General features: G+C 37.2%; 1 protein-coding gene across 5 annotated transcripts; it reads left to right on the top strand.

The window, feature by feature from the left end:
• Window positions 1-403: 403 nt before the first annotated feature.
• Window positions 404-21,412, top strand: ncln (nicalin). Of its 5 annotated transcripts, none has more exons than XM_022198422.2 (15): window positions 404-761; window positions 2,173-2,363; window positions 4,197-4,338; window positions 5,426-5,520; window positions 8,007-8,087; window positions 8,279-8,382; window positions 10,096-10,184; window positions 11,012-11,151; window positions 12,372-12,598; window positions 12,969-13,056; window positions 13,694-13,732; window positions 14,594-14,757; window positions 15,994-16,047; window positions 16,847-16,925; window positions 18,233-21,412. In XM_022198422.2, the coding sequence occupies exons 1-15, from the start codon at window positions 587-589 to the stop codon at window positions 18,293-18,295; spliced, it is 1,731 nt and encodes a 576-aa protein (XP_022054114.1). In that variant the 5' UTR covers window positions 404-586; the 3' UTR covers window positions 18,296-21,412. The 5 variants fall into 5 exon arrangements, with proteins under 5 accessions (XP_022054114.1, XP_022054116.1, XP_022054115.1 ...); XM_022198424.2 differs by having other exon boundaries at window positions 421-761; window positions 4,194-4,338; window positions 12,372-12,550; window positions 14,597-14,757; XM_022198423.2 differs by having other exon boundaries at window positions 421-761; window positions 4,194-4,338; window positions 12,372-12,550.
• Window positions 21,413-21,640: the final 228 nt, after the last annotated feature.

Here is a 21,640-nt window from a genome sequence, read left to right as displayed (position 1 = left end):
CTTCAACTGTTGTACTTTTGTTGTGTGATATGTGTAAAATGATTTGATGGATTTTCCTCTGATGTGGTTAAAATATAATTACATTAACAAACGTCTGAACCTGTGTTGTAAATATGAGACAATTACACCCCAGTCAATATTATCCCTGGGCCTCTGTCTTTGTTAGTGTCTGTCAGAGCCTTTAAATGGGGGTTCTGGTTTCTATGGTGCACCGCGCCATCTAGTGTCATTAGATAATTTACTGCTGTTTAATGATGGCTGCCCTAAAAGACTCCTGAAGGACCCTTAATTCAGATCAGTTTGAAATATTTATTATCATGTGAATGTAGCTAGTAAATATGTTTATTTTAGTACTGACTAGACTGATTTAGTATGTTTTAAAAAATAGGAGTAGTGTATCATTTCTTGTTGTTGTCTCCGTCCAGAGGCGCCGGTCGTCCCGGTGTTCGCCTGATCAGAATCCGCTCCAGTGGCCGTTGGTTGGTCCGCTGATTAGCTCCATCGAGTCCCCGGCTGTCAGTAGCTGAGAGCGGTGACAGCTGAGCACGTTTTCTCCCCTAACGTTGAGCCAAAAACAGTCGCCACGATGTTCGAGGAGGCGAGTGAAGTGTTTGACAACATGTTTAAGTCCTCGTTCCCCCTGACCTTCATCGTCTTCATCCCCGCGGTGCTCATCCTGGTGTCGCCACTCCCGGCCGAGGCGGCTCATGAGTTCACGGTGTACCGCATGCAGCAGTACGACCTGCAGGGACAGCCGTACGGTGAGTCCGCCGCTTTTATAACCGCTAGACGGAATAATTAGCGCTTCAACTCTGTGATTAGTTGGTTCTGTCTCCGTCCGCCGGCTGTAGTTAGCCTCCGTGTCCATGAAGTTAGCTGAAGTAACATTTCAATGACAGCACGACTAGCTGGTTAGCGGCTAATGTAGCTTAGCTTAGCTGGGAGGCAGCAGGAAGCTACCAAACCAGGAGGCTGCTCCTCAAATCAGTGCTACAGCGGTTATCTCTTTTATTAACGGCTCCAGTCTCATGACTGCCAGTGGTAATTAATCATTCACTGAAAATTATAATGTGTTAAGTGGACAACCTCAAAATACAAGCTAACATCAGTGTCCGCTCCTCTTCCTCAGAGCTTTTTTATGTGGTGCCATTAGAAGGGTGAAATGTTTTGTGGAGTGAATTGAACTGTCTCATATTGTGCCCATTTTCAGCTAATTAATGAAAGTTTCACCAGCTTGTCAATCAGATTTTCTTCTCAAAATACCTTAACGGTGGTTAAATTCACCATGGCTGTGTAACTCCTGGTTTCAGTCCATTTTTTAAAAAATGGGCTGTTTCAGGTGTCTGTGGCTTTAAAGGCAACTGGTCCCGCCCCCTTCAGGAAGAAGACTCTTTTTAGAAATCTTTATTTAAAGAAACAATGCAGTACAGTGCACCAAAATACATTGTAAAAACAGTCGCCAGGGGGTTACAAACATTCAGGTGTAGCACCTCAGAACATTACATTGTACAATTATATTAAAAAGAGCACACAGATCAACAGTCTTAATGGCCCTGATATTAGTGGAATATTTAATAGTTTTAATGTTTTGTTTGGCTTCATTATCAAAAATGGAAGAAGACTGTGTCTCATTTGCAGCACAGCAGCTGACAGAGATACGAACAACTGTGTGAAAGTTTTACCCTGAGCCATCATTTTTCTTGGATATGTCTGAATTCACAACACAACTGTTGAAAATGTGGACATCAGAAGTTTCACTGCAAAAATATATATTTTTTCCCACATTTTCAAGCTTTAAACCAGGTCAATTTTGACCCACAGGACAACACGAGGGTTAAAGGAGCTAGTAGTCCCATTTGAACCAGCTGACTGTCCCTAGAGTTAACAAGAAGACAGCCGAGCTTTTTATTGCTGTGCACCGTCTTTATGGAACACTCTTCCATCTGACATTTGGCAAGCTTGCTGAGCAGAGGGGTTCAAAGCAAAGCTAAAGACACACTCATCTGTTTTATTGTTGTTATTGTGTCTTCTTAGCTGTTGTTTTCATCCGTGATCGTTTTATTGTATTTCATCTGTTGCTTGCTCCTTAAAGCACTTTGATTTGAAAGTGTTATATAAATGAAGTTATTCTTATTATCACAGTTGACAAACGGTGTGTTTTTTATCTTTTAGGTACCAGGAACGCCATCTTGAACACCGAGGCTCGTACTGTAGAGGCAGAGGTACTAAGTCGTCGCTGTGTTATCATGCGACTGGCGGACTTCTCCTACGACAAGTACCAGAAAGCTCTGCGTCAGTCAGCCGGTGCCGTGGTCATCATCCTGCCCAAGAACATGTCTGCCGTACCGCAAGACATAGTTCAGGTAATAACACGCTTCACTGCTGCCTTTCGTCTCCTTCACTCTCGACTGCTTCACTTCACATGCAATGCATTACGCTCCAGTCCACACTTTGCTTTGGGAATTAATTATTTAGTCTTTTCTGTTTACCTGCAAAACAGATTTTTAAGTAATACACTTGGTTTTCCAACACATGTGGGTGGTAAAGTCACTGTTATTTATGCAGCAGATTTAAATCAAAGTGCCAAAGTGAAATGTAGGATTACGAGTTAACCCAACAAGTTTAACCCTCCTGTTGTCCTCATTTATGCGCACCAAAAATATTGTTTCCTTGTCTTAAAAAAAAAAATACAAAAATTTAGCAAAAAAAATCCACAAATTTTTGAAAATTTGTGAAAACCTTCAGGAAGAAAATTCTAATAATTCCTTAAAAGTTTTATTTTTAAAAAATCCCCCAAATTTGGCAAGAAAATTCTTGGAAATATTTTCAAAAAAATGAGTAAAGATCTTAAAAAAAAAATCCTAAAAATATCTAAAGGGATTTCATATATATCAGTAAAACTTCCGATATTTTCATTAAGAACATTCACAAAAAATATTTTTTTTGTGAATGTTCTTCAGAAACATTTTTAACATTTCTTATTTTTCACCAAAAAATATTCAGAATTTTCCAAAAATGTTGAAAATGTGGACATCAGAAGTTTCACTGTGGACATGTTTTTTTTTTCTCCACATTTTCAAACTTTAATCCGGGTCAGTTTTGACCTGCAGGACGACATGAGGGTTAAATATTCAGGTTAAAACCCTGCAGTAGTATTTATGTTGTCAATTTGCCAGAGTAATTAAAATATAAAGGATTAAAATCATGGAAAAATGATCTGAAATACAGCTTTGCTTTTGTTATAGTAACTGCTAAACCTAGTTATGGAGACTAGCCTGGCAAATTTAGAGCTAAAGTCATAATCCTACATATGTGTACATAAAAACCCAACAACTAAAGTATTTCTGGGACTGTTTTTTTAAATTTTCATGTGTTTTGTTTGTGTTTCCTGTGGTTAAAAAGAAATCTCAAGTATAGAAGGTGGTGCTACAGGTTTTCGATACCTACAGATAAACATCACGTTAAGGAGAAAAAGAATGTCAGCCGTCCATCATGTTGACATTCTTTATGCACGGTTTCTCTCTCTGCATCTGATAATCTGCTCGTATCACAAGCAGCATCTCCGTTTTTGCAGGTCCTTATTTTAGCTTGCTGTGCCACAACCTGCACTGCAAATAAATGCACGTTAGCTGTGGTGGGGACAGAGAGTTCACTGAGCGTGTGACCGATTATTTGTTGATCTGACAACGCCTTCTCTCTGATCTCTGTTTCTGAGAAGTTTCCAGTCAGTTTTTTTATCGGCTCAGTGTGGCTCAAAGCATCATAAATGTGTTGAGGAGAACTGAATGAATGTTTCTGATGTTTTCAGAGATTGAATATTATTTCACAGAAGAAAGCATTGTGACTAATTAAACCTCCCACCGTTTGAGTGGGAATCTTCTGGAATGCAGCAGCAGGCACTTGATGTCTTACTCATTGTGTTACACAACTAATTAGCATTTTTTGGCCAATTATTATAGAGACGGATTCTTTTTTGTCACGATTCCAGACAACATCGGGATGTTTGTAAAGCTCTAGTCTCTCTCTCTCTCTCTCCCCCCCCCCCCCTCCCCAATTAGACTCCCATCAGAGCACCAGCAACACAGAACGTATAGGAAGCAGCGGTTGTATCGGGTTTCCTCATTCAGTTTTAATTCGTCAGCAAATTACGACGTGGAGCTGTGTGTCTTCTTAAACCTGTTGTTCCTCTGCAGCAGTTCATGGAGCTGGAACCGGAGATGTTGGCCACTGAGACCATCGTCCCCGTCTACTTCGCCATGGAGGACGATGAGCTGATGTCCATCTACACTCAGACGCTGACGTCCTCCTCCTCACAGGGCTCCTTATCGGCAGCTGAAGGTACAGACTGGAGCACATGTATTATTAAAGCCAGAGAGCGCACGTGTTTGATCGATATTTGCAACCGTGAATGGGCCCTTTCAGACAACCGTTAATCTGATGGCATCTGAAGGTGTCGACTTCATGTCTGCACTCACACAAGCGATATACGCTACGTTCAAAAGTCTGGGGTCACACAGGCAATTCCATGTTTGGGACATTTCTAAGTGACCCAAACTTCTGAACGGTAGTGCAATAAAATACAGTAAAAATATAGAAAAAAACGCAGTTAAAAATATAGTAAAAATATAGCAAAAATCTAGAAAAAATATAGCAAAAATGCAATAAAAATACAGTAAAAATCTAAAAAAGTAATAGTAAAAATCTATTAAAATATAGTAAAAATACAGTAAAAATCTATTAAACATACAATACAAATTATAGTAAAAATATAGAAACAAATTTAGAAAAAATATAGAAAAAATACAGTAAAAACCTAGAAAAATGCAATAAAAATACAGTAAAAATCTGGAAAAAATATAGTGAAAATACAGTGAAAAATATAGAAAACTACACTTTTTTTCCCATGCAAACTTTCAAACACTTGAAATTCCAAAAATTCCTTAAAAGTTTCCCTTGAAAGTTTTTTTTTAAATTCCCAAATATGGCAAGAAATAAAAATTGTAAAAAAAATTGTTAGTATTTTTAAAAAATCTTCCAAAAATTCCTGAAAATATCTAAAATGACTATGTATATATATCAGTGGACCTTCTAATATTTTCTTTAAGAACATTCACAAAAAAATCAACTAAAACCCAGTAAACTTCGCTGGATTTTGGTTGATTTTTTTTTCTTCTGAATGTTCTTAAAGGAAATTTGTTTTTACATTTTTTTTTGCACCTAAAAAGTTCCCTAAAATGTGGAAGTTTTCACTGTGAAAATATATTTTTTTCCACATTTTCAAACTTTAAAACGGGTCAATTTGACCTGCAGGACGACACGAGGGTTAACAGAAAAGTGACCTATTTCTGAATGACTGAAGCTGATGAATGAATGATGCGTATCTCATGTCTGATAAAGGCTTTATTGTTTTCATTGTTTCCTGCAGTCCTGCTGCATACCGCCACAGCCAACGGCTTCCAGATGGTGACCAGTGGAGCTCAGAGTAAAGCCATCAATGACTGGGCCATCACCAGTTTAGAGGTAAGAAACTCAGCTATAATCTACAAACACTGCAGCTGTGTTCTGGTTAAAAACAGCCTTGGTTGAAGTGATAACCTTAGATAGTCTATTGTAAACTCAAAGGTTTAATTTTGTATTTTAAAAAACAGTTTTTAATGAGGGTGGTATTGTGGTTATTTTCACCAACTTTAGAGGCTCTTGCATCAGCACAATCTGATGTGTGGCAAGTATGACAAGACAAAGTTCACGTTTTTGATTTTCTTACATGCCAAAATCTCAAAGTAAGTCCATTTGTTATTTTCCATTGTCATGTTTGAGAATTATCAAGTCATTTTGAGCACATTTTAAGGAAATTTCTGGACATTTTTTGAGTTAATTTGGACTATTTGTGCCCTGTCAATGCATTCACACAATCTAATTCATTAAAAGCACAAAAAGAAATGTGCAAATATAAAATATGTTATGGAGTTGAAAAACTTAGTATGTGACTGTCTTCATAAAAACAGTGGGATAGTTTATTCCTTTAACCCTCGTGTCGTCCTGTGGGTCAAATTGACCCGTTTTAAAGTTTGAAAATGTGGAGAAAAAAACTTTTCACAGTGAAACTTCTGATGTCCACATTTTCAACATTTTTGGGAAATCTTTGAACATTTTTTGGTGGAAAAAAAGAAATGTTAAAGATGCTTCTTATGAACATAAAAAAAAATCAACCAAAATCCAGCAAATTTGGTAGATTTTTTTTTTGGTGAATGTTCTTAAAGGAAATATCAGAAGTTTTTCTGCTATATATGTGATCACTAGATATTTTTAGGATTTTTTGGAAGATTTTGACTCATTTTTTGAAAATATTTCCAAGCATTTTCTTGCCAAATTTGGGGGGATTTCTAAATAAAACTTTTAAGGGAAACTTTTAAGGAATTATTGAGAGAGTTTTGCAAATTTTCAGAAATTTGGGGATTTTTTTTTTTGCTGAATTTTTGTATTTTTTTTTCAGACAAGGAAACATAATTTTTTGGTGCCCGTAAATGAGGACAACAGGAGGGTGAAAGACAGCTTATTTGGCATCATGAGAACTATAAAAGCAATAACTGATGTTGAACTAAGCATGAGATAATACAGTATTTAATATATATAATCCATTTGTTTCTAATTAGATGTAGTTTATGTGAGGATTGGTTACAGTCGTTACATTTTTGTTTTGCATCCTGTTTCTGTAGAGTTTTAAAGGCCTTTCTTTTTTCTTATTTTTTTTGCAAGCTCCAGCAGAAAATGAAGGAAAGAAATGTACAAGCAGTTGTCATATAAATAAAGCTGCAGGATGATGTTAGAGCAGAACAGCGGCTGTTTATTCCAGCCTCCATTCAAACCTCTGAGTTTCAGTAGGCGTAGTTCTCCTCCCACAGCAAACAGGCCGATATCGCTAAGAAATTACATGAGACTGTGCGCATGAATAAATATTAATTTGTTAGGTATGTAGTATTCACTTTACTGTGTAGGATTCAAATTCTAAGCTGCTGTCAAAGCGAATTATGTCAAATGGGGGATTGATAATAAATAAAACCTTAAGGCTCAACAGGAGGAGGGTTTTGTGTTGACTTTGCTTAAAGAACGAGCTTCATAAATCAGGTGTAAAGAGAGACCCAGTTATTATTATCATTATTATTATTATTATTATTATTATGTAGTGTTTTATGAGAGGTCAGCCTCTGTTTCTGAACATGTGAGTGGACTTAAATTCCTGAACAAAAACTATTGTGTGGACTGAAAGCTGTGGATTTGAGCAGATTATTTTGACTTGATTCCATGTTTGTGATCTTAAACAGGAATGGCATGTATTTTGTTGTGAGTTTAATGACTATACACAAACATTGAAACCCTTTGTATCATGACAGCCTGATGGGCCTTAAATTATTTTCTATTTTTGCTTTAAACATCCAACTGCAGGCTGCAATGCAAAAATGCACAAGAAAGCATTTGTTTTTTTTCTCTCAAAGATTCAATTTTCATAAAGGGATTTGAGGGCTTTGACCATAGTTTAAAGCCACGTGTAAATTTAACATCCAGAAACGTCATAAAACAAAGCAGGGACCGAGATGTTACTGCAATACTTTGTAATTGGTTAAACTCATGAGGAAAAACGTGGTTTAGTCGGACTGAAATGGATCTGCAAACTAGCAGACTGAGACACAGAGGGGGCATTAGTTGAATGAAAAGCTTTTAAAAAATCTTCTAATTATTGGGTTGTATTAAACAAACATGAAATAGATTTCTGCAAAATACAACTATATAATAAAAAAGGCAACAATGAAGAGTTTAAAGGCAATTAATATGTATAAACGTGTGGATAAAATAAGAATATAATGCATTGGACTGTATCTGCTGTTACTCGTATCATCTTAACAAGCAAACCGGAAATTCACATTGAACTAAAACAACTTTTTAAAAATGTGCTGCTCTGTTTTTGTGTTATTTCGGTCTAGTCTAACATCTCTTTAAATCATTTCCAGGGTCGCCTGGCTGGAGTCGGAGGAGAAGACCTGCCTACCATCGTCGTGGTGGCTCATTATGACTCCTTTGGTGTCGCTCCGGTGAGTCATTTCTGACGGCTTCAAAACATTTACTGCACATTTTACCCGCAAATATCCTTAGAGTTGGGTTGAATTGCTTATTTAGGATGTAAAACTCCAACTTCCAGCTGTAGTAGTTCAGGAAACAGCACAACACAAGTGGAAGGAGAAAGCCGGCCAGCAAAGTGATGAGCGTCTGCTTTGTTTTCTAGTGGTTGTCCTACGGAGCCGACTCCAACGGCAGCGGAGTGTCCATGCTGTTGGAACTGGCTCGACTCTTCTCCAAACTCTACACCTACAAGAGGACACACGCTGCGTGAGTAAAAACACCTTTAACATGGATTTATTCCATTTATGCTTCATAAATCCAACACTTTCTAGCTGCATGAAAATCATAATTCTTATGTTTTTTTTTAGTGGTGAGAGGCGATTAAGAAATTAATCTAATTAATTACAGGCTTTGTAATTAATTAATTGCATTTCAAATAGCAATATTTGACACAATTAGTAATTATTTTCAATCCAAATACATTTTGGTTGAATCAATGAATAGTCATATACATGTGTATCATTTCAAATTTATAAAACTGATACAATTTTAAAACGGGGCATGTGGAAAACAAGTGATTTTGATGATTTAAAGCCTGGATTTAGTTTGTTTTTTTCCCACTATATGGCTGTATCAAAAGCATAAGTAGTTCCAGGACCTTCAGAAAATCCACAGATTCATTCTGTTTTCGGAGTTTCTGGGTCTGATAAATGGTGTCATTTTGATGCTTCTTTTTTTAGGAATATAATTTTTCATTTATAAACAAAAATATTTTTTCATACACTAAAAGTTTATAATTAAGTTATTAAAAGACAGACATTTTTGTGGTTGAACGTTTTGCTCTGCTGAGGCTCCGCCTCTTTGGCAGTTTAAAAACTTAAACCACAGAAATGTTTCGTTTCTATTTATCTGCATTTTTCATCTGTCTGCTACATTCAGATTACTGCAAACTCAAAGTGACATTCCAGCGATTATATTGAACATTTTATGACTTTTTGTAAACTGAAACGCTGTCTTGAAAAGTGGTGTATTATGGGATGGCTGCACCGTTAGCCGTTAGCAGGACTGTCGTAGCTAACGTTAGCTCTGGTGCTAACAGCTTTATGTTTTACATTGAGGTGATCACAAAGCTCTTTGTTGCACAGTTTTCACACAAACAGCTTTTTATCCAAGCCGCCATCAGGAAGATTTCTAAAAGAAAACTTTCCTCCCAACAATCTCAGCGTGTCCTCATCTTTTTTTTTTTTTTTTTTTTTTTTTTGCGTGTCCTCATCTTCCTTCACTGTTCACCAAACCTCCTGACGTCACTCCTGTGCATCTTCTTCATGGCTGCAGACACACTTTAGGTTCTTTAGCGCCTCCTGCTGGGCTGGAGTGTTCATCAGTTACTAGTGTGCCACAAATTAGGGAACTGAGAAAACGTGGGATAAAATGCTTGAATTTAGTCATTAAATTATTATTAAATTAGTTATTAATTAATCAAAATTATTGTGTTAAAGTCCCAGGCCTGTTTTTTTTATGTATTTTTGTTGATGCTGTGCGCTCACTTCATGCTCTGTACTCGTCTGTTGGATGAATCCATAGAAGTCGCATCGATCGCTGACCTCGGTGCTTCAGGTGAACGGAAGCTAAAGTCTATCGGTTGCGTCCGTCTCATCCGTTATGGTTAGCGAGCGGCTCTAGATGCATTCTGAGGATTATATTGAATTATCTGAGCTCTCTGCTGGTAGTAATAATCTCATCTGACCGTGTTACACGCTGAGAGCGGTCAGTACCGCGGTACCGGCTCATTCTCACGTCTAAATTTGATTAACAGCAGCCGAGTGGATGTTAGCGCTAACTGCACCGTCAGCACTGCTCACCGACACGTTGGTGTGTTTTACACACACTAATATAATAAAAAGCTGATAATGTGTCCTCCTCTGCAACAAATTCACTCCCATTATCGTCTTTATGTGTCTAATTTTGATGCGTTTTCAGGTATAATCTGCTGTTCTTTGTGTCCGGAGGAGGAAAGTTTAACTACCAGGGAACCAAACGTTGGCTGGAGGATAATCTGGACCACACAGGTGAGGCTCAGGTGTTTTACACAGAACCTGCAGAACTCTTGTAAATATACAGTGTATATATTTACTCATGCCACTGTTTTTAGTACATTATTCAGTACAAACTAGTCTGAAATGTAAAAACTACATAAATAAACATCTAATAGCACTCATAGGACCCCTCCTGTTGTCCTCATTTACAGGCAACAAAAAATATTGTTTCCTGTCTGATAAAAATCCAAAAATTCAGCAAAAAATTCCCCAAATTTCAGAAAATTTGCAAAACCTTCAGGAAGAAAATTCCAATAATTCCTTAAACTTTCCCCTAAAAGTTTTATTTTAAAAAAAGTCCCCAAATTTGTCAAGAAAATTCCTGTAAATATTTTTGAAAAAATGAGTGAAAATCTTCCAAAAAAGTTCTCAAAATATGTACAATGATCACATGTATATCAGTAAAACTTCTAATAGTTTCATTCAGAAATAATCAACCAAAATCCAGTGAAATTTGTGAAATTCATGATGTGGACATCAGAAGTTTCACTGTGAAAATATGTATTTTTTTTCCACATTTTCAAACTTTGAAACGGGTCAGTTTGACCCACAGGACGACATGAGAGTTAACACTGTGAGGTCTACGCCAGATTTTGATCTGCTCATGTGTACCTCCAGCCCCATCACTAAAAAATATTTAGAGTATGAAGGTAAAACTCAGCATTGCTTCATTAAATATCCTGAAGTTGTTGTACTTTAAGAGTCATCAGATTCTGAAGATGTTAGATTGGAGAACACGTTTGCACATTAGTCTTTCCATATTTATGAACGTACCTACTTGTTCCTCTGTTCTTTATCAGACTCCAGTCTGCTGCAGGACAACGTCGCCTTCGTTTTGTGTCTCGACACTTTGGGAAACGGAGACTCTCTTCACCTCCACGTGTCCAAACCTCCTAAAGAAGGAACTCCTCAGTATGCTCTGCTCAAAGAACTGGAGATGGTGAGAATCTGGACACTAAATACTGTCGTAGAAATTACTGGCAAAACCTGCACAAGTCAGCGCTCACTGTTTGGTTACACATACACTACTGTTCAAAAGTTTTCCATGAAAACTCCCCCTTCTATCCATGTGCTAACATAACTGAACAAGGGTTTTCTAACCATCAATGAGCCTTTCAGCACCATTAGCTAACACAATGTAGCATTAGAACACAGGAGTGATGGTTGCTGGAAATGTTCCTCTGTACCCCTATGGAGATATTCCATTAAAAATCAGCCACATGATCATCTACACTGTAGTTCTGATTAATTTAATGTTATCTTCATTGGAAAAACTGCTTTTCTTTCTAAAATAGGGACCCCAAACCTTTGAATGGTATTATGTATACATGATAAATAATCCTGTAATCTACATAGACATGTGCAAATGTAGCATGTTGCCCCTGCTAATGCTATTCAATATAAAATTAAATTGCATTTAAAGAGAAGATTTATGGATTTCTTAATATTCACCTACTCCTCATACTGGTAAAAAGTTAAGTTGATTGTGTGCATCAGATCTAATGGTTCTTAAAGGTTACTTTAATTCAACTAGTTATTTAAACATTACCCCTGAGGTTAGTGTTCCAAACCTCTAAAACGAACCCACGAATATCACCAGGTGCAAACGGTTATAAGAGGAAAGCTGTCGTTAACAAACATGATCAATAAATTGATTCTGCTACTTAGTAGAGAGTATTTATTGAAATAAGAGGGATAAGACGTTTTGAAGAAGAACCTAGGCGAGTATTCCTCGACACCAGCTTAATCATTCTACTGAATCCTGTCAGGTAAATTCTAATAGGCAGATAGAATCTGACCCTTTAAACGGAGAGCTGGAGCTGAATTACCCTGTATAAAGGGTAAGGAAGGCGGAGACTGACGGACACATTGCAGGAACAAGAGTTTTATTTTAATCTCTAGTTGTATCATGTGCTGCTTTGCACTGACTTAACTTGTGTGCGCCACCATGAAGTTTCACTCAACACACACCAACTGATGTAATAGAAATTAAATGTTCCGTGTTTGTTGTTTCACGATTCTCTTGAAAGTTTTTCCTGATTCCTTTATTGAATCCAGAGCACAAACTAACATCCACTGAATCCACATAAATCGTCAAACCCGTCGTGTGTTTTGAGGCTCTAATGTTGGATAATATTCTGTCCCGTCTCGTCTTCTCAGGTGGTTCTGAGTCAGTACCCAGAGGTGAAGTTCTCGATGGTCCACAAGAAGATCAACCTGGCCGACGACATGCTGGCGTGGGAACACGAGCGCTTCGGGATCCGCCGCCTGCCGGCCTTCACTCTGTCCCACCTGCCGTCGCACCGTCTGGCTCAGCGCTCCAGCATCATGGACGTGCGGTCAGTGTCCCCCTCCTCTCGCCACGGAGCGGGAGAGCCCCCTGCTGGGTGGGTTCATTACTGCAAGTCTCTCCAATCACCACAAGAAACCATTCTAACAGCCGCTCCTCGTGTTTCATGTCATCGGTGTCATGTTTCTCACCTTTTCTTTCATGATTCGCCTCCCCCATGACAAGAACACAGTGCTGGAGGTTTGGATGCATTAAGTTTGGAGTTGGATGCCTCCTCAGTGTCGCTTCTTTTCCGTGAATCTCTGTTACCGCACCGTTTATCTTTTGTTTCTACATTTCAGCTTGCATGTGTGACGACAGGCGCTCAGTAATTCGCCTCTCTTCTCTCCCTTGTTTGCTCAGGGTTTCCTGTTTTTGAATCTTTCTTCTGTTCTGACTGTCTGAAAACTTGTCCTTGCGTCTTGCAGGCCTCATGTAGACGTGAAGAAGCTCGGCAGGAACACCAAAGTGGTGGCAGAAGCTCTGGCGAGGGTCATCTACAACCTCACTGATAAGGTACGACCAGATGAAGAAAACTGCAGCGCTCGTAACCCTCCTGTGGTCCTCATTCACCAAAAAATATTGTTTCCTTGTCTTAAAAAAGTCAAAAAATTGAGCAAAAAATATTCCCCAAATTTCTGAAGATTTGCAAAACCTTCAGGAAGAAAATTCCAATAATTCCTTAAAAGTTTTATTTTAAAAAATCCCCCAAATTTGGCAAGAAAATTCTTGTAAATATTTTCAAAAAATGAGTAAAAATCTTCCCAAAAAAATCCTTAAAATATCTAAAGTGATTCCATATATATATCAGTAAAACTTCTAATATTTTCTTTAAGAACATTCAGAAAAAAATCTACCAAAAACCAGAGAAATTTACTGGATTTTGGTCGATTTTTTTGGTTTTTTTTGTGAATGTTTTCATGAAACATTTTTTAACATTTCTTTTTTTCCTCCAAAAAATGTTCAAAGATTTCCTAGAAATGTAGAAAATGTCGACATCAGAAGTTTCACTGTGAAAATAGTTTTTTTTCCCCACATTTTTAAGCTTTAAAACGGATCAGTCTGACCTGCAGGACGACACGAGGGTTAAAGAGAAGCTGCTTTGATTATTACCTGCATTTAATGTGACCTTTTTGTTGTTTTTGCTGTGAAGGGAGCTCCTGGAGACCTGCAGATCTTCACAGAACAGATGGTACGTAAATAAACACCCTGATTTTTTTACCAAGACAGCGACACGGATTCAGTCACTAGTAGCTAAAATGATTTGGTTATTTGGCAGTAAGGAGCCACTCTTGCAGAATTAACTGATCCGTATCTATGTGAACAGATTGAGATGATTATGCAGCAATATCTTTCATCTAATCATCATCATTCTTATAAATCATAAACTCTGGATAAAGCAGAAGTCCTCTGGCTCGTTTGAAGTAAACCAATGAGGTTTGGTTAGAATTTAAATAACTGCCATGTAAATCTGCAATAAGTTACTCCTCTGTTACATTTTTCCTCTTTGTGGACTCGTTTTTCACTCCAGTATCAAATCCTGCACCTCTTTGCATGACTAAAGTAGAGAGAACTCAGAAGGGTTTTCTGTGCTCTGTGACAGAGTTATAATGGCATAAATAATAAGAATGAGAAAATAAACCGTTGAATTTGTTTTGCTTTTATTGAAAAAACTTGGAATCAACACGTGCAACATATTTCTGAATATCAACACAGAAAAAACTACAAGCTGTACCAACTCTGAATGTTTTACTGCGTATGTTTTTGTTTGTTTTCTTCCCTGAAGCACAGAACTTTTAGTTTTATACAGAGTCCTGTTAGTGCAGTCTGTTTTTAGGCTCATTTTTATTGAAACATGCACAATAAAGTCATGTTGATGGGATATTGTGGTTTCAAGCTCAGATTTTTTCAAAGTTTTCCAGTTATTTTTTAAAACGTGCTTTTCAGACTTCACGTCATTGTCTTCTTTAGTTCTCAGTCTAAAACATGTTTTTTCCTCCATAATTTGATCCATTACAGGTGTGTGTTTGTTGTTTGTTGTGTCTCCCGTCAGCAGGTGCAGGAGGAGCATCTGTCGGCGGTGGTGGATTGGCTCACTGCTCAGCCTCGAGCTGCTCAGCTGGTGGACAAAGACAGCAGCGTGGTGTCCACTCTGGAGTATCACCTGGGGCGCTACCTCAAGGACGTCCGGAGACACTACGTCAAAGCCGACAAAAGGTACAGAAACCGCAGATAATGAAGTTACAGCAGCACTGAGGCTGCAAAACACTGACACACGCTGTCATTGTCCCTTCAGTGGGAGCATCTGTTAACTAGTTTTAGTCCAAGCTTTTGACTTTTTAGTTTGCTTCGAACCAGAATTACAGCTGCAGCGTTCACACATGACTGTAGTATGAGAGCAGAACTAACTGGATGAAATGTGAAACAAGTAAAAGCATTCAGAGAGCCCAGTCCTCCTCCTTCAAAGTGAATTAAAGTGATTTTTATAGTTGGTAAAAACACTGCAAAAACACACAATCTTACCAAATCTATGTCTTATTTTTAGTCAGAACGTCTCATCCCGCTTGATTTAAGATAAATTCACTTAAAAAGAGACATTTCAGCAAAAGGAGGGACTTGTTTAAAGACAACGCGTCTTAAATATCTTAAGTCAAACAATCTTGAAATGATCTTGAATTTTACCAGAAAACTCAAGTTTTACCCTCGCGTCGTCAAAATTGACCCGATTTAAAGTTAAAAAATAGATTTTCACAGTGAAACTTCTGATGTCCACATTTCCAACACTTTTGGGAAATCTTTGAACATTTTTGGTGGAAAAAAAAAAGAAATGTTAAAAATGTTTCCTAAGAACATTTGCAAAAAAATCAACCAAAATCCAGCAAATTTCACTGGATTTTGGGTGATTTTTTTCTGAATGTTCTTAAGAAAATATTAGAAGTTTTACATATATATGGAATCACTTTAGATATTTTTAGAATTTTTTGGAGTATTTTTACTCATTTATTGAAAATATTTACAAGAATTTTCTTGCCAAATTTGGCGTCTTTTAATTTTTTTAAATACAACTTTTAAGGAATTATTGGAATTTTCTTCCTAAAGATTTAGAAAATTTTCAGAAATTAGAATTTTTTTTACTGAATTTTTTTTTTTTTTTTTTAGACAAGGAAACAATATTTTTTGGTGCCCATAAATGAGAACAGCAGGAGGGTTTAATGAGAAATGTAGGATAAAGCGATTTTGATGAAACATCAGTTTTGGGGATGAATTATTCCGATTTTCAGCTTAGATTTGATTTAAAGTTAAAATCCACACGATTTGTTCAGGGAAAAGTTAAAAATGTTGTCAAGCTGTTTGTAAAAATAAAATGCTGGGAGGTTTTATGGTTGTGAAGGTTAAATGTCTTGTTTTTGTGCATATTTAGAAATGTGACACTTTGAACTTGGTCTCCTTCAGGGATCCAGAGTTTGTTTTCTACGACCAGCTGAAGCAGACGATGAACGCTTACAGGTACGGACTAACGAGCTGCTTTTCTTTAATGCGCCTCATACTGATTCACTGCAGCTTTGTAAAAGCTTGGCAGCTCACAGCTTTCTGGAAAGTTTTAAGATTCACTCATCTGGTTTTAATTCCTCCTCAGTCAACGGTTTTTCAAGTTCAGCGCTCCTTTAAACATCACATTCAAACATTTAACCCTCGTGTCGTCCTGCAGGTCAAACTGGCTCGTTTTAAAGTTTGAAAATGTGGGGAAAAAAACATATTTTCACCATAAAAATTTCCACATTTTCAACATTTTTGGGTAATTTTTGAACTTTTTAAGTGGGGAAAAAATGTCAAAAAAAAAATTTCTTTCATTCACGAAAAATCAACCAAAATCCAGTGAATTTCATTGGATTTTTGTTGTTTTTTTATTGTGAATGTTCTTTAAGAAAATATTATTACTGATATGGAATCACTTTAGATATTTTTAGGATTTCTTTGGAGGATTTTTGCTCATTTTTAAAAAATATTTACAAGAATTTTCTTTCCAAATTTGGGGAATTTTATTTATTTAAAATAAACTTTTACGTGAAACTCTGAAGGAATTATTGGAATTTTTTTCCTGAAGGTTTTGCAAATTTTTAGAAAATAGAGGATTTTTTTGCTGAATTTTTATATATTTTTTTCAAACAAGGAAACAATATTTTTTGGTAAATATAGACAACAGGAGGGTTAAACAGTCTTCATGCAGTCTCAGAGTGTTAAAGATGATGCTTGACTCGCTTTCCTTTTCCTAAACCTCCTCTGTGTTTCTCCGTCTCCCTCTCAGAGTGAAACCAGCTATTTTTGACCTGCTGCTGGCCGTCTGCATTGCAGCCTACTTAGGGATGATGTATCTGGCCATCCAGGTGAGCAGACGGTTATTTTCCTTTCAGAGATACATAGAAATGTTCCAGAAACTGTCCCTTTGCTGTGTGTAAAAGTGACACTGACAGTCTTTGTAGGTCAGATTTCTTCACATTGCTTTAACACTGGGGACGTTTCTGAGCAGAAAGTCTGGCAGTAAACGTCAATCAGGATGTTTCCTGCATCAGAACGGACCTGTAGGGGGCAGCAGTGCACAGCAGGAAGCCTCAGCAGTGAGTCTGTGTGGCCTCGTTTAACAGAAACCTGCATTGTCCTTTTGTTTTTGGTCTTTTATGAAGCAAAACTGTCTAATGTGCTTCAGTAAATGAAACCCAGATTTAGACTCAGAAACGTCCTTTGTCCTGAAGGGGCAGTTACCCCTTATGGGTCAAACTGACCCGTTTTAGAGTTTGCAATAAAAACTGCTTTAATTCTTCAAAAGGTGTGTTGTCTTTACAAAATCGCCAGAATTCCAGCATTTATCTGAGCCAGAAACTGTACAAACAGAGAGAATAACCAGATTTCCTGCTTCGCTGGCAGTTCTTGAACTAAACATCTGTGAGTTTTTTGGAAAACTGAATCAAATATAAGCTTTAACTCATACTATTTAATCAGAAACATGTTATTTTCAATGTCTTGTTTTTAAAAAAATGACAAAAATGAGCCATTTACAATAAAGATATTCTGTAAAAAATAAAAATTCTGAGCTTCTTGGTGCAAACATGAGACCTGTAGAGACTCAGCTGTCTGCAAACGCTGAAACAGTCATGTGACACAAATGAACCGCAGGATATTATTATTGTTTTAAATGTAAGGAGGAAAATCTCTATGGAGTCTACAGCCAACATTTGTTTTTCCACTCTTAGTAACACATGAGGACACTCTGAAAAATGATTTTACATATTGATTTTACTGTTTTTTTTCTCTTTTTTTTTTCTATTTTTGTAAATTAAATTAACTTTTTAAAAAATGATTTATGACATAAGTGTCTCATGATGTAGAGAAGAAGCTTTAGCCCTGGTTGTTCTGTTTCCATAGAGGTGCAGGACTTCATATTTCAGTGAAAAATGTCACAAAAAATCCAAAATTCAGAGGGTAGAAAAGAAGGGAAAGAAAATACCCAGCACACTTCTCTGTCAGGTGTTCCTACAGTGTTCTGATAGAAAAAGTGGAGTTTAATGTGGAATTGTTCTGCCTTTTAATGCTGAACGGTGCCAGCATCATTACACTCGCTCGTCTTAAAAAGGTTTGTGCAGATCTGTCGCTGATCCTCCTTGAAATAAGCTCCTCTCTGCTGTTTTCTTTGCAGAACTTTGGGGTCCTGTACAGCGTCGTCCGTCGGATCACTCAGCCCAAAGCCAAGAGCCACTAAGGCGACCCGACCCGTCTCCTCCAATCAGTGAACTCTCAGTCAGAACGGACCGAGCCGCTGTTCCTCACGACGGTTTCCAAACCAGCAGAATCACTTCCATTTCTCTCCACAAACTATGATGTCAGATCCTGTCTTGCTGCCAACTCGATCCGTTTGGTCTCGGCGACCAGAATAATCAGGAATCTCGTGTTTCCCTCCCGTTCTTTGCGTTCATTTGAGGACGTGTTTGGTGGTTCCGGCTCCTCTACGGATGCTCGTCGTCACTTTTCTGTGTCTTCTCGTCCTCTTTCTCTCAGTGAACTTTCTACGAGCCAAACTGACGTCATGTGTTTCCTCAGGCAGCTAGAGGGAGAAACGACCGCACGGTTCAGCCCACGGTTTTCTTTTTGTCCAGAGACGCTGTTCACCCACCTTTCAGTTCCAGGACAGCTTCATGTTTTCAGGTCCGCTCCTCAAACGCCCCTTTGTGCTTTGAAAGAGTTATTGATCGCTGCATCTCCTCCTAAATCTGCTCCACTCTTCTCAGCTTTTTAGTGCTTGTTTGCTTTTTTTTTTTTTTTTTTTTTTACAGGCTTTTCAGTTCCTGTCCTTCCCTGAAACAGTAAATAATGTCCAAGAAACAATAAAAACACGGTTTACGAGATCAGGTTTGCTAATTGGTTGCTGCTGGAGCCTCAGATTAATTTAAGAAGGCATCTAACGCACAGACACGACTCTGGAGGATGTTTTCTTTCATTCTTAACCCTTCTGTTGTCCTCATTCACAGGCACTGAAAAATACTGTTTCCTTGTCTGAAAAAAGTAAAAAAAAAAAATTCAGCAAAAATTTCCCCAAATTTCTGAAAATTTGCAAAACCTTCAGGAAGAAAATTCTAATAATTCCTTAAGAGTCCCTTAAAAGTTTTATTTAAAAAATCCCCAAATTTGGCAAGAAAATTCTTGTAAATATTTTCAAAAAATGAATAAAAAATCTTCCCAAAAATATCTAAAGTGATTCCATATATGTCAGTAAAACTTCAGATGTATTCTTTAAGAACATTCACTCGCTGGATTTTGGTTGATTTTTATGTGAATGTTCTTAAGAAACATTTTTAAAATTCCTGTTTTTCACCAAAAAATGCTCAAAAATTTCCCAAAAACGTAGAAAATGTCGACATCGTGAGTTTAACTGTGAACATATGTTTTATTTCCACATTTTCAAACTTTAAAACGGGTCAGTTTGACCTACAGGACGACACGAGGGTTAAAGGTTGAAAGTAATGGTGATGAAAAGCAACAGATTAATAAATAATCAGTTAATCACTAAAAATCAGCCGATGGTTAAAAGCTCTCGTGGTCGTGTTGTGTTTTCTGTCAGACTAATGGAGTCTGAGCTTCGTCGTTCCATCTCAGATTTATTAACTTTCCCTCGACTCTGATGAAGTTTCTGAACTGAAATCCTCAGAATTGTGTTCTTCTGGGTTTTTATTGATTCAGAAATGAGCTTGGGGGAACAGTAAGCTCCATCAAATCCCCACATAACGAAGACAAGTCTGGGTTCCCTTATTTTACTGAAATCTGAGCTTTTTTATGTAATTTCTGACCATTTGAGAAGCGAAACTTCAGCAAATGAAGCCCCAGTTAACAGAACTGGTACAATGTAAGTGATTCTTTTTTTTGTTGGTGCTTGTTAAAAATACTCCCTGTAGAACAGAATAATTCCTGGAAGCAGGAAAAACTTAAATGACATTCACAAAAAATATAATTCGTCTTTTTTTTTAATCTTCCAAACATGGAGATTAAAAACTGATACGTACAGCTGGTGTATGTTTGTAGTAAAAATGTAAATCTTGGTGTCAAAATTTTAAAACATAAAACTGTATTAAAAATGAAGAGAACTTTTTAAATTTTGTCCTCACGTGCTGATTGGCTGCTACTGGTGATGTGCAGCCAATCAGAGAGAGCCATGGGCGGGACATTGAGTTCCTAAAAATAGAGCTTTATATGCTTCAAAGCCAAGAAAAGCACATTTTTTAAATAACTGATTTTATTGGGACACAGTTAAACAAATAAATGTAATCCCCAAAAATGGAGAAAGACGGAATATTGAATCCAATAATCAGCCTCTAATATAAAAAACATTTAAAAGTGAAATTTGTTGATAATTTTGTAGTTCTTGCTGGAATTAAAACTAAATCAGCCTCCAGTAACTCTTTCAGATTACATTTATGGGAGTTTTGTGTTGAGACAAACTAAAAAAAAACACACAAAATAATCCTGAATTTCTTAAAAAGTTTCTGGAGAAAGACAAGTTGTCTGATCAAAATGTGAAGTAGAGTTTAGATGTTCCTGATTTATTCAAACTAATATTAAACTTAATGATAGTTTTTTTTTTTTTTGCCAAAATCATGAATTCTGTACGAATCTCCTCGTTTTAATATGTAGTCATAGAAATGTTTGCCTTCTTTATTTTATTTTCTTTCCACTTGTTGCTGTGTCTAATTTTTTATTAAAATCCATAATTAATGAAGAAGAAAATAAAATGAGGAACCTGAGGGCTCGAGGCGAAAGGTCAGGAGGTGTTTTCTTGTGAAACGATGTGCTGAGGCGGAGATGAAGCTGGTCTTAACTTTATCAACGCAAACACGTCATCGTTTTGACCGACCTTTTCTGTGATTCCATCAGACGTTTGTTAGATTTCGCTGCAGGATTCAAACACTGGACGTCTTAAAAGTGACTAATTCAATCAGAAATGATGATTCCTGCAGCGTCGCCTTCAGCTCTTTCTGTTGTGGTGGAATTCTGTCTTTTTTAAACTTCATTTTCATTGTGTTACCGCATGACCTGTGACCTCCCCGTACGCCCAACCCGCCAGTCGCCATGGTAACAGGACTTTTATCCACCGTCGGGAGGGAGACGATCGTGTGGCGCATCTTAATTTATTGTTTTTATCTCTGTGCACTGAAATGAACTGAACTCTCCGTGATTTGAAACAAAATAAATGAGAAGGAGAAGGAAAAGAAAAGCAGACGAGCACATGGTTTGTTTACTGACATGTTTTATTTTCTGAGGAAAAAAATGAAACGATAACATTGGCTGAATGGCATTAAAATTGTATTAAAAAAAAGAGCAAAAAGTTCTGTGTCTTCATCAAGTAGTCATGTTTTAGAAAGTTGTCAAATTCAAAAACACATACACCCCCTGTCAAAAGTTTTGAGACACTTTCTCATTCAAATAAATTGGAACCCGTCTCAAAACTTTTGACGGGGTGTATGTGGGCTAATTTGTTAGTGTGTACCAATGGTCCAAAATAATGGAATAAAGCCAATAACCGAATAATTTTGGACATTTTAAATCCAATAAAGCC

This window comes from Acanthochromis polyacanthus, chromosome 4, assembly GCF_021347895.1.
Source record: "Acanthochromis polyacanthus isolate Apoly-LR-REF ecotype Palm Island chromosome 4, KAUST_Apoly_ChrSc, whole genome shotgun sequence".
In the NCBI taxonomy this organism is placed as follows: domain Eukaryota; kingdom Metazoa; phylum Chordata; class Actinopteri; family Pomacentridae; genus Acanthochromis; species Acanthochromis polyacanthus.
This window is presented reverse-complemented; position numbering and strand designations above follow the sequence as displayed.

Bases quoted from the DNA above. Each gene is read 5' to 3' on its own strand.
- ncln (XM_022198420.2), top strand. From the start codon at position 587: ATGTTCGAGGAGGCGAGTGAAGTGTTTGACAACATGTTTAAGTCCTCG. The intron at 762-2,172 runs GTGAGTCCGCCG...TTTATCTTTTAG, and splicing joins CCTGCAGGGACAGCCGTACG to GTACCAGGAACGCCATCTTG. The intron at 4,339-5,425 runs GTACAGACTGGA...TGTTTCCTGCAG, and splicing joins CTCCTTATCGGCAGCTGAAG to TCCTGCTGCATACCGCCACA.